This window comes from Sciurus vulgaris (assembly GCF_902686455.1).
Source record: "Sciurus vulgaris genome assembly, chromosome: 3".
Lineage (NCBI taxonomy): Eukaryota > Metazoa > Chordata > Mammalia > Rodentia > Sciuridae > Sciurus > Sciurus vulgaris.
The window spans coordinates 174,311,204-174,325,430 of record NC_136463.1 but is presented as its reverse complement, the minus strand read 5'-3'; the positions used below and the strand labels follow the sequence as shown (position 1 = coordinate 174,325,430).

Below are 14,227 nucleotides of genomic sequence, written 5' to 3'. Positions count from 1 at the left end.
GCTATTTTATTGCTGCCACATTGCTTCTATCCCGCAAATTTTAACACTAAACTTAATTACAATCTCTATTTTTATCAGCACTGGCTTTTAAAGGCAGACAGCATGGCTTCTGTGTGCCAACACCAAAAGTGAAGAATGGCAAGGAGGAAGGGGTAGTTAGACACAAGAGTGCTAGGAAAAGAACAAGTTCTAGAAATAAAAAGATCCCTTCAGATGGACTGGCAGGCCAGGAAAGAAAATTCTCCAAACTTCTTTCTCAGCAAGTATTACAGGAAGATCAATTAAACTTTTCTTTTTTGAAAAAAAAAAAAAAATTAAAGTTTTAATATCAGAAACTTTAATTTTTATATATCTTTATTCTTCAAACTTCATGTCAAGTTACAAATAGTCCGTACCAATATAGCTATGGAGTGTCCTTTATGATGCACTTTCTTAGGCAGAAAACACCAATAACTAAAAATACATTGGAAAAGAACTCAGGGTAAATAACAAGTATAGAAAGAATGCATTACATTTCAGTGTGGTCCAGTATGTACACTGTTTAAAAGTGATCCCCCTTTAAAACATCACAGGTGTACATAAATTTTCTTACAAAAGAAGGAACCCACACATCAAAATTTTTTCCAAAAGTTTCAAAGTTTTATCATAGGGACCAATGGTTTAAAAACTTGTAAAACCTTGAGTATTTTAGCAGCAAATAGAAAGTTATTCCCAGTTCATTCATTTTTAAACATGGCTGAAAATTTATAAGTTTAGAGATCATGGGTATCAACTCCACTACTTAAAAACAAAGTAGTATTTAAAAATTAGATACCACTTTCAGTTTTATTGACTGCAAAAAAACTAAATATTTTTTTAAAAATACCAACAGGGTATGGGGTGGGGATGGGGCCACCAGCCTATGTGCTATAAACTGCTAAACTTACTGTGACAGAAATGTCTACAGATTCTTCATATAAAGAAAACTATAGTTCTGAGGAAACATTCTTCTAGGATTCATACTTTATTTTCACATATGCATATTAAATTTAGCAGTTTACTTTGAAATTCCTTAAAGTTTTCCTTTTCAAGTATAGACTGGTCACGCCAGTATTCCCATAAAATAGAATAATTGTTGAATGGGTGTGGGTTTTTCCTTATTGGTCATCTTTTTCTCCTTAAAAGGGAGTATTTTAAAAAATTTAATTTTTCAAGTCACTAAAGATGGTACAGGTTAGAGAATAATTTGTTTGAAAGGGGATTCTACTTCATTTTCTCCTGTGACATCTGACCCTGCTATGTAACAGTTTTCAGACTGAATTATAAACTTTAATTATGTGAAAACAAATGGAACTTGATATGGATTAAAACAGCCTCATTAGATATTTCTGGAAAGAAAATTTTTATTCTTAATTGCTGATAAGCTACTTATTCAACTGACATTTCAAGTCAGTGACTATCATTTCTTTAAAGCATTCATTCTAAACAAATACAACTTTTCAGTCATCTGAACAATTATTATTCTAAAGACAAAGCATCAGGACAAATGCTTCCATCCACCCCTGGACTAATTTTTAGATCACAGCATCCTCATATAGAGAAGTTCCATTTATTTTCTTTCTTATTTTTACTTTTTTTGGCATTTTCCTAAACATTATTAAAGTTTAAACTATGACAAGAAAAAAAGCATCCAAAACACAATACAATTACAACACAATACAAGAAAAGTTGAAAACAAAACACTGTATTGCACTGTCTCCAGATACACTGTTTTTGATGTAACCCCCAACCACTGGGTCTTAGTGCCTTTCAACACGCCCACTACCATGTGAACAGATTTATGTTCATATTTTTTCTTTTTCTTTTTTTTTGCCTTTTACTGCCTAAAGTAACAAAATCAAGAAAATAGCTAGTTTGACAGGAAAAATGTGGTGCTTGTGATTTTTTTAAATCCTAATTTGAGCATATAAGTGATACAATATTATCAATATCTAGAATTAACAAGACAAGCAATACATATGAAAGACTACATAAGTGATTTTTTTGAGTCACAACTACAGACATGAAAATCTATAAATCAAATTGTAACTCTCCTCATTATAAAGCTAAATTCTCTTGTATCTTCATGAGAATGCTATTATCAGAAGCATTCTAAATTACTTCATTTTCTAGTATAGAAAGGTGCTTTTTCATATAAGCTACCACCCCTGAATGTTTCTCTCTTTCTCTCTCTCTCTCACACATACACACCAGTGCAAACTACTCTAAAACTCCTAGTTTTAAAATTAATTATCTAGCCTAAATGTAGAAGACTTTGGGGTAGAATAGTTTTCCACAACTAATGTGTTCATGTAGACAACTAAATGTACATATGGCCAAATAAAGAATAATTTCTATACTTTGTTCTTAAAATTCTACCTTGTCTTTCAGAATTGCTCCCATTTAACTTTGGGTATTTTCCTAATTTCAACAGCTAAACAGAAAACATTGTGATAGTGACCTACTAGAGACCAATTATCACCTGGTGCAGCACTTGCTGTGTTGTCTCCTGCACTACTAAATCACGTCCCTCTCTACTGCTAATTTGTGTCATGCAGCGCCAACCAAACTACATTTGTTCCTAATAAAAAATATATAAAGAAGACACTGTCAGGCATATATTCACAAGTTCTCAATTTCTTAAAACATACATATGGGTATATTTATTTCTCTCAAATGCATACAAGACAATAATTACACAGCAACAAATCTTTCATCCAACAATGATTTGATTCATAAGCATTTGAAATTTACATAATTTCACAATGATACCCTTGTATTTTTAAATACAATAAGTAAAAAAGCCCCCCAATAACCAATTCTTATATTTCCTATTTATCCTTCTATACATCCAAACTTTAAAAAGTTACAAACTGAACATTGTACAGAACATATAAATCATGTTTAAAAACTTGAGGTTTTAAAATCACTTCTTCCCCAATCTGATTCAGAAAAATTCTCCTACTGACAAGTACAGCTGTAGGTGGTAAATTGGAGGAGGGAGAAAGAAGAGACAGACACAAGTTTGCTGTCTTAACATTTTACTAATCTTGTCAGTTAAAAATGGTGATGTCATGAGAAAGAACAGTTTAGGCTTAATATGAGGAATGGAGTTTGCCTCACAATTTGAGACAGGCATTTCAAGTATTTTCCTATTTGATCTGAGCTCACTGTTAGCAAACTGATGCCAAAAGGGAATAATTTACTTTCTTCCATACATTCGTTCAATGTCCGCCTGGTAATGCGTTTTAAGCTCTTTGCGTTTCAACTTGAAGGCATCTGTCACCAAACCAGTTTCAGGGGTCCATGGTTCTGGGCTCAAACGAATTTTTACTGGAATTTCAAATTTTTCCAGACTTGCTGAGATGATTGAAAAAGGAAAAAAAATAAAATAAAAAATAAAAAGCATTAAAGATGTATAATTAAAGTTCTTAGCAAACAGTTAAACAGTTTAACTTTCCCAGTGGGATACCCCCCAGAATGCCCAAGTAATAACCAGCCCATGAATCTTTGTTGTGGAGAAGGCGGGAGGCAGGACCTAGGTGAAGGGAGTGGGTGCTTGGGTATCTGTTTGGCGGACTCCATCCTGTCTCCAAATCCTTCTCCCCCTTCCACCGTCTCCCACTCTCTTTGCATTCCCCAACTGGCATGAAGTGACAAACTTTCCTTCACCACACCCTTCTGCCATGATGTTCTGCTTCATCATAAATACAAAGCAAGGTGAGCCAGCTAACAATGGACTAAAGCCATGAGCCAAAATAAATCTTTCCCCTTTTAAAGTTGTTTTTCTCGTGTATTTGGTTTGTCATAGTGACAAAAAGCTAACTAACAAATACATAACACAATTTTAAAAAAAGGTGAGGTGGACCCCATGGCACACACCACAGCAACTCAGGAGGCTGAGACAGGAGGATCCCAAGTTAAGAGGACAGCCCCAGTAACTTAACAAGACCCTGTCTCAAAATTTTAAAAAAGGGCTGAGGATTTATTTCAGTGGTAAAGCTCCCCTAGGTTAAATTCCTAGTACAAAAAAAAAAAAAAAAAAGAAAAGAAAAGAAGTTGCAAGTGGTATTATCGATAACATTAAAGGAGAAGCAGGAATATAAAATACAATTTTATAGGCGATTGCAGATAAGCTGATATCAACATGCTATAAATTCAAGATATTTTAAGTAACTGCATTGGTAATCACAAAGAAATGAGACATTGATCAAAACGTCACTAGAGGAAAAAAAATCAACAAAAGAAGGCAGAAAAGGTGTAAAAGTCTTAAGATATACAGAACACAGATAACAAAATGGCAATAGTAAGTCATTCATATCAGTAATTACCTTTAACCTAAATAAATTAAATGCCCAATTACAAGACACAGAATCACCAAACGGATCTCTCTTGCATACACACACACTCAAAAGACTCAACCATTCAACTACCTGCTGTCTACAAGAAACTTACTTTAGAGCTCTAAAGATACACCTGGACCATAAGTGGAAGGATACAGAAATATATACCATGGAAATAGGACCGGAAGAGCAAAGGGATGGTCATAGTTACATCAGACAAAATAGACTAAGATAACACAGTCACAAGAGCCAAAGGACATTATATAATGATGAAGGGTCAGTTTTCCAAGGAAAATGTAAGAAATGTGCATTCTTCTAAACTACATGAAACATTCTCTAAGACCACCACAGGTTAGGACACAAAACAAGCCTGAACAGAACTAAGATGACTGAAATTATATAAAACATCTTCTCCAACCACAATAGAATGACACTAGAAATCAAGAACAGATAGAAAATGGAAATATATAATTACTGAAATTAAAAGGAGAATCTCAAATCAACCACTTAACCTTACACCTCAGAAAACTACAAAATGAACAAACTAAACCCAAAATTAGCAGAAGGAAATAATAAAAGCTCAAACCAGAGGTAACATGAAAGACGACAGGAAAAAAATTTTTAAAGACTGATTTTTTTAAAAAGATTAACAAAACTGACAAACCCTTAGAGATGATAAATAAAATTAGAAATGAAAATCGTATCCAACACATTGTGATAAAATAGGAGAAATATAGACTCCTAGAAACATGTAACCTACCAAATTTGAATCGTAAGAAAACAAAAATCTGAATAGAACTATAATGAGATATCAAAGCAGAATCAAAAACCTCCCAGGAAAGAAAAGTCCAGGACCAGATGGTTTCTATACTATAAGAGACACTCACATTCCTTAAAATGGGGTTTTATGATGATCAGTCAAAAACCCAATATATGCAGTTACAAAACAACCTCACAGAGAAGCATATGAAAATGAAAGAAACTTATTGCTCACAGTTCCTAAAAGGAGAAAGGCCATGTCACCCAAGGGAAGAATGTGGGAGGAGCTGAAGCAGGCCCAACCTAGTTGGCAGGAGTGAGACTATGGACCCGTGCACAAGTGCCTGTTTTAGGAATCAAGGTAGACTACATAAGCAGTGGGCAGGAGGGTACTTCACAAGCGCTTTTGAATGTCACTAGGTCATAGCTAGGGGAGGGCAAAAAGGGGAACTTGTAATAGGGACCAGTCATAGCACACTGGTGCAACTGGCTGCCTGAGCAGGCAGCTTGGACTGTTTAAGGGATAATGAGACATCAGGAGGGAATATCAAGTTTTAAAAATTTACAATACAGTTTCAATGGAGAATTCTACCAAACATTTAAAGACAAAGTATACCAACACTCCTCAAATTCTTCCAAAGAAATAAAGACAACAAAACATGAACAAATTCATTCTATGAGGCCAAAAATATTCTGACACAAAAACCAAAGACACAAGAAAACTACAAATACCCCAGATGAATACTAATATGAAAATCCTTAACCAAATATTATCAAACTAAATTCAGGGCTGGGGATGTGGCTCAGTGGCACAGCGCTTACCTAGCACATGTGAGGCACTGGATTTCATCCTCAGCACCACATAAAAATAAATAAAGCTACTGTGTTCATCTACAACCAACCAAACAAATTCAACAGCACATTAAAAGGATTATATACCAGGACCAAGTGGGATTTATACCTGGAATGCAAGGATGGTTCAATGTATGAAAAAAATCCACTAATGTTAATACACCAAATTAATAACACGAAGGAGTAAAAAACCACATGATCATCTCAGTTAATGCAGAAACAGTATTTGACAAGATTCAATAGCCTCCCCTGATCAAAACACAAACAAACTAGGAATAAAAGGAAAATAAAAAGGAATAAACCGCAACATGATAAGTCATGTATGAAAATCTTACAGCAAATATCATATTTAGTGGTAAAGAAATGAAAGCTTTACTTCTAATATTAGGAATAAGGCAAGATGCCCATTCTTGCCACTGCCATTCAACATAGCACTGAAATTACTATGATGTACTAAAAAGATAAAACTGGATCCTAAGTTACACCAAGTGTAAATTAACTCAAAATGAGTTGAAGACCTAAACCTTCAGACTTAAACTATAAACCCTAGGGGGAAAAAATGGGGAAAATTCCACAACACTGAACTGGTAATGATTTTTTGAATGGGACACTAAAAGCACAGGCAACAAAAACAAAAATAAATTAGTTAGACTACATCAAACTTCTGTATGTCAAAGGAAATAATCAACAGACTAATGAAAAAACCTATAGATTAGTATATATAAACATGTATCTAATAAGGGGTTAATATCTATCATTTATTTTTAAAAATCTACAACTTAACCACAAAAAAGACAAACAACCTAACTTAAAAATGAACAAAGAATTTCAAGAAACAATTCTCGGAAGATATACAAAGATGATAAGGCATATAAAAAGATGCCCAACACAGCTAATCATAGGAGAAATGCAATTCAAAATCACAATATCATGTCCTCCCTATTAGAATGGCTATTATTAAAAAGTCAAAAGATAAACAAGTGATAATGAGAATATGGAGAAAAGGGAAATTTATACACAGTGTTGCGAGTATGAACTAGTAGTCTTGATGGGGGTGCCTCAAAAAATTAACAATAAAACTACCATGATTCAATAATCTCATTTCTAGACATAGTTCAAAAGAATTTCAAGAGATATTTGAATACCCTTGTTCATCACACTATTATTCACAAGAACCCCAAAGGTGGAAGCAACCCAAATATGTGCTGAGAGATAAATGGATAAGGAAACTGTAATATGTACACAGAGTGGAGCATGGTAAATCTCACAAAGGAGGGAAATCCTGCCCCATGCTCCTACATGGATAAATCTTGAAGACATCAGGCCAAGCAAAATAAGCCAGTAGCCAAAGAACAAATAGTCTATGATTCCATTCATGAGAGTCAAGTAGCCAAAATTACAGAAACAGAAATTCGAAAGGTGGTTGTCAAAGGTAAGGGAAGGACAAAAGGGGAATCAGTGCTTACTGGGTATAGCCTTTCAGTTCTGCAAGATAAGAAAGTTCTAGAGATCTGCTGCATAATAAATAAATTTAGCATTACTGAATTCTACACTTAAAAAATGGTTAACATGGAAATTGAAAGTTATGGCTTTACTACAAATTTGGAAAAAGGAAATGTACTAAAATTAAGGGAATAAGATACCTTAGGGGGGGAAAAATCTAAAATTACCTTGTAAAAGTAAACACAGAGACAACAAACAAGTTTTGAATCTTCAAAGATTAAAAGTATTTCGGGAGAGGTTTCCAAGAGGGAAAAAAACACAAGCAAGATCAAGAAGGCACATATCGTTAAGACAATGTGGATGGAGCCTGACACTACAGGAATATGCGAAGACTATAGAGTAAGTGCTAGATTTTTTTTTTTTTTCAAACCAGTCAGCATTCTACTCTATGATCCAACTCAAAATTATCTTCTTCAGTATGTACTGATACCATCTAAACCTGTGCTTTAAGAAATCACACACAGCAAAACTGCAGGGCAGGCTGGAGAAATGAGGACTCTCTTAACAGCTATGATCCTTCCTCATTTAGTTATGAATATTCTTACTTACTTACGTATCATAACACTCTTTAATAGTGTCTATGTTACATGGTAGCATATAAGTTATAGGCTACCGAAGGACAAGACTAAAAAATCATCCCAGGAATTTGCATCTCCTTCTGGGAAAAAGGTTAGTGTGTTTTCAGTTGTAAGTAGGATAACTATCCTTTTAGGCAAAAGTCTAACTTTATTATTACGTTTATTTGGAGACTGTGATTTAAGTAGATACATATGAATGGACTGTGATGGTCATTTGTATGTTTCAACTGTCTATGCTAAGATGCCTGGTTATTCAATTAAAACACTAATCTAGGTGTTGGTGTGAAAGTATTTCATATACTCCAAAAACTCTTACTGGACCTGATTCAATCAGTGTGATGGGCCTTAAGCAAAATGAGACTTCTCCAAATAAGAAATTCTGCCTTTCAACAGTGGCTTCAGCTAATGCCTGAAAGTCCAGCCCACCCTTTCTCATAGAGTCTGTCCTATGGATTTCAGACTTTGCCTAGCAAGTCCCCACAATCACATAAGCCTATTTCTGGCAATATATTTCTTAATAGGTATATATCCTAATGGTTTTCTGTATAAGAATGAAACTCAATCCCTTCTTTATATTATATATAAAATCCTATTCAAAATGGATGAAAGACCTAAATAAAAGAGCTTAAACTATAAAACTCTTAGAAGAAAACAGGGTATGTCTGTGTGACTTGGATTAGGCAATAATTTCTTAGATGTGAAACCAAAAGCAAAAGCAAGAAAAGAGATAAACTGTACAACAAAATTAAAAACCTGTGCTTCAAAGAACCCCACCAAGAAAGTAAGAACACAGAAAATGGGCAAATATTTTTGCAAATCATATGCCTGATCATCAATTTGCATTCAGAATATGTAAAAGACCCATACAAATCAGTATTAAAAAGATAAATAGTACCATTAAAAAATGGAACAAGAATCTGAATAAACATCTTCCAAAGAAGATACATGCCAATGATCACAATTAGCCACCAGAGAAATGCCAATCAAACCACAAGAAGATAACACTCAGGGCAGCTAACATCAAAAGAACAAACAATAACAAGTGTTGATGAGGATACAAAAAAATTACAACCCTAATAAGCCCATTTGGGAATGTAAAGTAGTGGCAACATATTGGAGAAGACTGGAAAAAAAGTATTTTAGAAAATAGTATGACTATTCTATTCTTCACAAGGGTTTAACTATAAAGATAATATGTCAAATTGATCCCACTCACAGGAATCTATCCAAGAGAAACAGACATTGTCTATACAAAAGCCTAAACCTGCACATTCACAGCAGCATTTCTCACAACAGTCCAGAGTGCAAACAAAAGAAGGCATACATCCACATGTTTATATAATATGAATACAACATAAACATTTACATAACATTTACATGTTTTATATATATATACACACACATATCAATAAAGGAGAATTAAGTATCATTGATACATACTATAAAGGAGAATGATGGTTAATGGGTATGAGGTCTCTTTGTGAGGTAATGACAATGGTGTTGAAACTGTGGTGATGGTTTCACGACTTGAAACATTTCATTATACACATTAAATGGGTGAGCTGTATGGTAGGCTCATTATATCTCAATAAAGATATTAAATATAAAAATAAGCAAAAGGTACATCATGCTTAGTTTTTAATGTTTGAGTATTTCACTTTATTGAGAAATAACATGTCTTTAATGTCAATTAATTAATCAATATAGCATCCGTTCAAAGTTTTATGCTACCTAAAAATTATCTTCAATCTGATACATTCTAAAACATAATTACAATTGAAATAAAGGGCCAGAATAGTGACTCCATTTCTCTCAATGCAAATTTACATTTCTCATGATCTTGCATGACATATTCAAACTAAAAAATGCAAGTTTGTATTACACTTAACGCTTAACCCAAAAGACACTACTGCTTTTACCAAATCAACAATTTTAGCTTTGAACCAAAAGAAAAAAAAGAGTACAGAATATACCCATATAGTAAACTGTCAATACATTAGCAATGTATAAAATTCCAAAAGGAGTTTTGGACCTTTCACCATGGCCTAGAATGGTTATGAAACTAAGCAGAGCCCTGAAGAACAGCTCAAAGGAGAAAGGGCCATTCCACAAAACAAAGGTTATAATGATCACGATATTAAAGAGACATGCACATCAGTTTGGTGGGAGTGGATGATTTGTGAGTACAGTAGGAAAGCTGAAATGGAAACTGGTAAGTATATATTCTTCTATCTATTAAAAGTAGAAATGGTTTCTAAGCAGGAAATGATGTACCCAAACTTCTCTAATATGACAGGTTAAACGGATGGGAAGTATTCTCTTCCCATCTCAGTTCTTAGATTAGTTTAACAGAACACTCACCTGAAATAGCAGCTTCAGAAAGCACTTTTAGGACCTCATTTTCCATTTCACTACTGTTACACAGCTCCTCCCAAGTCCCTTTAAGTCCTTTCTTTCGAGCTAGTTCTGTTAGTTCCTTTTGATTTGGCACAACAAATCCAATGACATAAGAATGGTAACTGAAATATATAAAGGACAACAACCAAGAAACAACATGGTATTGTGTGTTAACTGATTACCTTGATATTTTACAACTAAATCTTTATTATTATTTTTTTTAAATGCATGTGCCAGCCCATCTGTAATCCCAGCAACTCAGGAGGCTCGGGCAAAAGGACTACAAGTTGGAGGTCAGTCTCAGCTACTAGGTAAAACTGTCTCAAGATAAAAAATAAAAAGGGGTGGGAAAGCAGCTCAGTAGAAAAGCAGCCCTGTGTTCATTCCCTAGTACCAAAAACAAAACAAAATGAAACCAAAATATGCTTGTGCCATACTTAGTATGACATATTTATTTCATGCAAGAGTCAGTTTTACTGTCTGATTCATAATATATTCCAGGGGGAAGTTTACTGTTAAAAAATCTTAATCTGGCATTCCATGATAAATTCCAAGTATACATAACTGATGTGAGTAATGCCAGGCACAGCTTTTCTAAAAGAAAATTTCAAAAAAAGATTTATCTTTAAAAAAAAATCAGCACTTCATAGGAACAGGTAAAACAAATGTAAAATCTGACAAATATTAAGAATCGTATCTAAAAAAAATTGGGCAGCAAACCAAAATGTGATTACATTCATTTTTCTTTTAGTATGACTATCTGTATTAACTGAGGAACTCTGAGTATGCACAGAGGCAGATTTTTTTTGAAGACTATAAAATAGTAACTGGAAGAAATGGCAACAGCATCAAGAAGGGGAGAATAGTTGTGGTAATTATCATATAAGTAAAATCCAGATCAGTAGTTTCACTGAAGAAAATACTAAATGGCTAATTAAAGGGTAGAATCATTTATAAGTCATGGTACAGCTTGCTCAACTAGTCAAGTCTTTGTAAATATTGCAAAGTTGTAAATACTCTGAAAACAGAAATACTTCCTGTCTCAAGTATTTCAAATAAGGAGTATTCAACCTGAAATTCATTCTTAACTTGAGCTATACCCCAAAGTCCATTTCTAAATTGGCTTTTCTGATACCTGATTTTCTTTTTCCAATTATGTCAACAGCTATACCCACAAAATACCTTCTCATTATAATATCACTCGAGAAAAATTACTCTGTGCTATAGTGTTATGAAAAATGCAATCGAGAGTTCCAATCTAAAATCCCAACACATTTCCGAAGAACGTAGATCTGAGATTTTAACTTTAAATCCCGTTTCCCAACTCTGTATCATCTGGACTGTGCTGTAACAGTTTAGGTGGGCCATTCCTAGCTCCACCCACGAGCCAGGGTTGAAGCAACCTGGAGGTGGAAGCAGGGCGCTAAGCACCACACAGAGGACACCTGCTGACACTTCTTTACTCCCCTCACCCCTTTTTTCCTCAGATTGGTTCTATGACGCTTCCCTAGGCAGAGATGGATAATTAGCAGTACCAAGGCACCCAGAGGATTTTATTTTCTTCTACTTTCTACCACATAGGATCAACTATCAGTTGTAAGGAGAAGAGTGTTCCCAGAAATCACAGAGGAGGGGAAGAGTTCTTAGAATCCTTTGATAGAGAGGCCCATGCAGGCTGAAAATGCTTAAGGAATACCCAATGTTTTCAGAACAAACAGCATGAAGTCCACTTTCTTACCTGTTTGCATATGCACAAATGTTATCTATAAGTGGGAGATTCTTCAAGGCTGCCTCCACTTTCCCAAGAGAAACATATTCTCCTGCCTGCAGTTTTACAAGATCCTTTTTACGATCTGTGCAAAATAAAGGCAGGGAGGAGAAAACAATGAGAATACTAATAACATCTTTCACACATGTAAATACTAGCCACTCCCTGAATAATATGCTATCAAATTACTTAAAACTTTGCTAAACTAAGCATTACCAGTTATACTAAAATTAAAAACATACTAAAATTAGGCCTTAACTTTTATACAATTAAATGTCCTCTTAAAGAAAAATAATAAACTTCTACTTAAGGGACCCCATCATGAGGGCTTCAGGAGCATTCTGAATAGGTATGTTCCTGGTATTCGTGGGTACCAGGGAGGTGAAGAAGAGATGAAATGCCATCAGGAAGCTCTCATTCTGTCTGAACTAAGTGTTAGATCTCTACAATCTGCAGATTCAGAAATACTCCTGCAAGTGAAGCCTGAGCTGAGTCTCAAGGGAAGAGTGAGAGGTAGCCAAGTGGAGCAGCACTGGCAAAGGCCAGAATCTGGTCAGCTGGAATTACTGCAGCACAGGGGAAAAGGGAAATAAGCAAGAGGTGGGAGGTGAACAATGGTCATGCAACACAGGCACCCTGAACTGAGCTTCCAGCAGCCTTGGAAAGAAAGCAAGAAATTTTAAGCAAGAAAATGATCTGGCAAGGTCAGTGGTTAGTAACCACAGTGTCAGTGAGAGGTATGAGGAAGGGTGGGGACACAAACAAAGCAACAGAGAACAGAGTGGTGGGACAGTGAAAGAAGAGAAAAAAAAGTGATTCTGAAGCACATCTCATAAGCTAACTCAGTGGACTATAGAGCAGGTATGGAGAGCTGGCTGAAGGGAGAGTCTCATCAGGGCTTCTAGTTAGCATGACCAGCATAACAATGCCATTAACAGAAAAAAGTCCCTAAGAGGAGAAGCCGAGGATGGTATTTTTCACACCATGTACACAAATACACACCACACACAAATACAGCACTGGAACTGTCAGAATTTCCTTCATTTAATTGGGCAAGGCATCAGACAGGAAAGGCTGCCCAATAATCTATAGATGTCAATTCACAAAAATGAGCATTCCCTACACAAGCAGGAAAGAACGGTAAGGTCATCTAAGAGTACTGCTATTGAACAGCTTCTGAGACCCCAAAGTCTAACCTCATAAATCCTTAGTCCCTACAAAAAATGTTTTTATATTTCAGAGATGACCTAGCAGACCACACCAACATGATACAAAGATATACCCCGCACTAAGGGCAGCTTCTCTAAACACAGTTCTCTAACATAAGCCCATTTTAGAAACATTCACTTTCAAAAAAATATCTGATGTAAATTTATGATTACACAAATGGTATGCCTTTACTCCATGTACAAACAGAGAAACAACATGTATCCATTTGTTTACAATAAAATATATATATATCTGATGGCTTACCAATAATCTTCAAACAACCATCAGGGTCAAACTCTCCAATGTCTCCAGTACAGAGCCACCTCTGCCCATTTTCATCTTCAAAAAAATCAGCTTTTGTTTTTGCTTCATTTTTGTAGTAACCCATTGTCACATTTTGGCCACCAATAAGAATTTCACCCCTGGGGTGTGGTTTATCAGTATTAAAGTATCCGCCTAACAAACAAAATAATTTATAGAATTAATTCACCATTTTTATCCCTATATGTATCACACGAAAATTCAAAAACATCAGTTTCCTAATAGGAATACTTATTTTGATCTAGAGTTCCTACAGGAAACAAGGCAGACATGGAGAATGAACGAAGTTTATCAATATAAAAACTAGGGGCAATATTTCAGTTGCTTAACCCTAAGCATTTATGCTTTTAATATTTACTATTTACAGTGGGAAAAAAAGTATGTTCCAAAATCAATATCGTCCATCTACTACATAAATTACAAAGACTATACAAGTAAATTGTTTTAAAGTTTCTATCGTCTTAAATGCATGCTAATAA

General features: G+C 34.8%; 1 protein-coding gene across 3 annotated transcripts in view; it reads right to left on the bottom strand.

Moving 5' to 3' along the window:
* Window positions 1-352: 352 nt before the first annotated feature.
* Window positions 353-14,227, bottom strand: part of ACSL3 (acyl-CoA synthetase long chain family member 3) — an 84,484-nt gene continuing 70,609 nt past the window's right edge. For all 3 annotated transcript variants that reach the window (XM_079135136.1, XM_079135134.1, XM_079135135.1), the window contains 4 exons: window positions 13,692-13,883; window positions 12,189-12,303; window positions 10,415-10,572; window positions 353-3,378 (listed from right to left, as the gene is read on the bottom strand). In XM_079135136.1, the coding sequence (XP_078991262.1) occupies window positions 3,221-3,378; window positions 10,415-10,572; window positions 12,189-12,303; window positions 13,692-13,883 (623 nt within the window). In that variant the 3' untranslated portion in view covers window positions 353-3,220. The remainder of the gene's footprint in view (window positions 3,379-10,414; window positions 10,573-12,188; window positions 12,304-13,691; window positions 13,884-14,227) is intronic.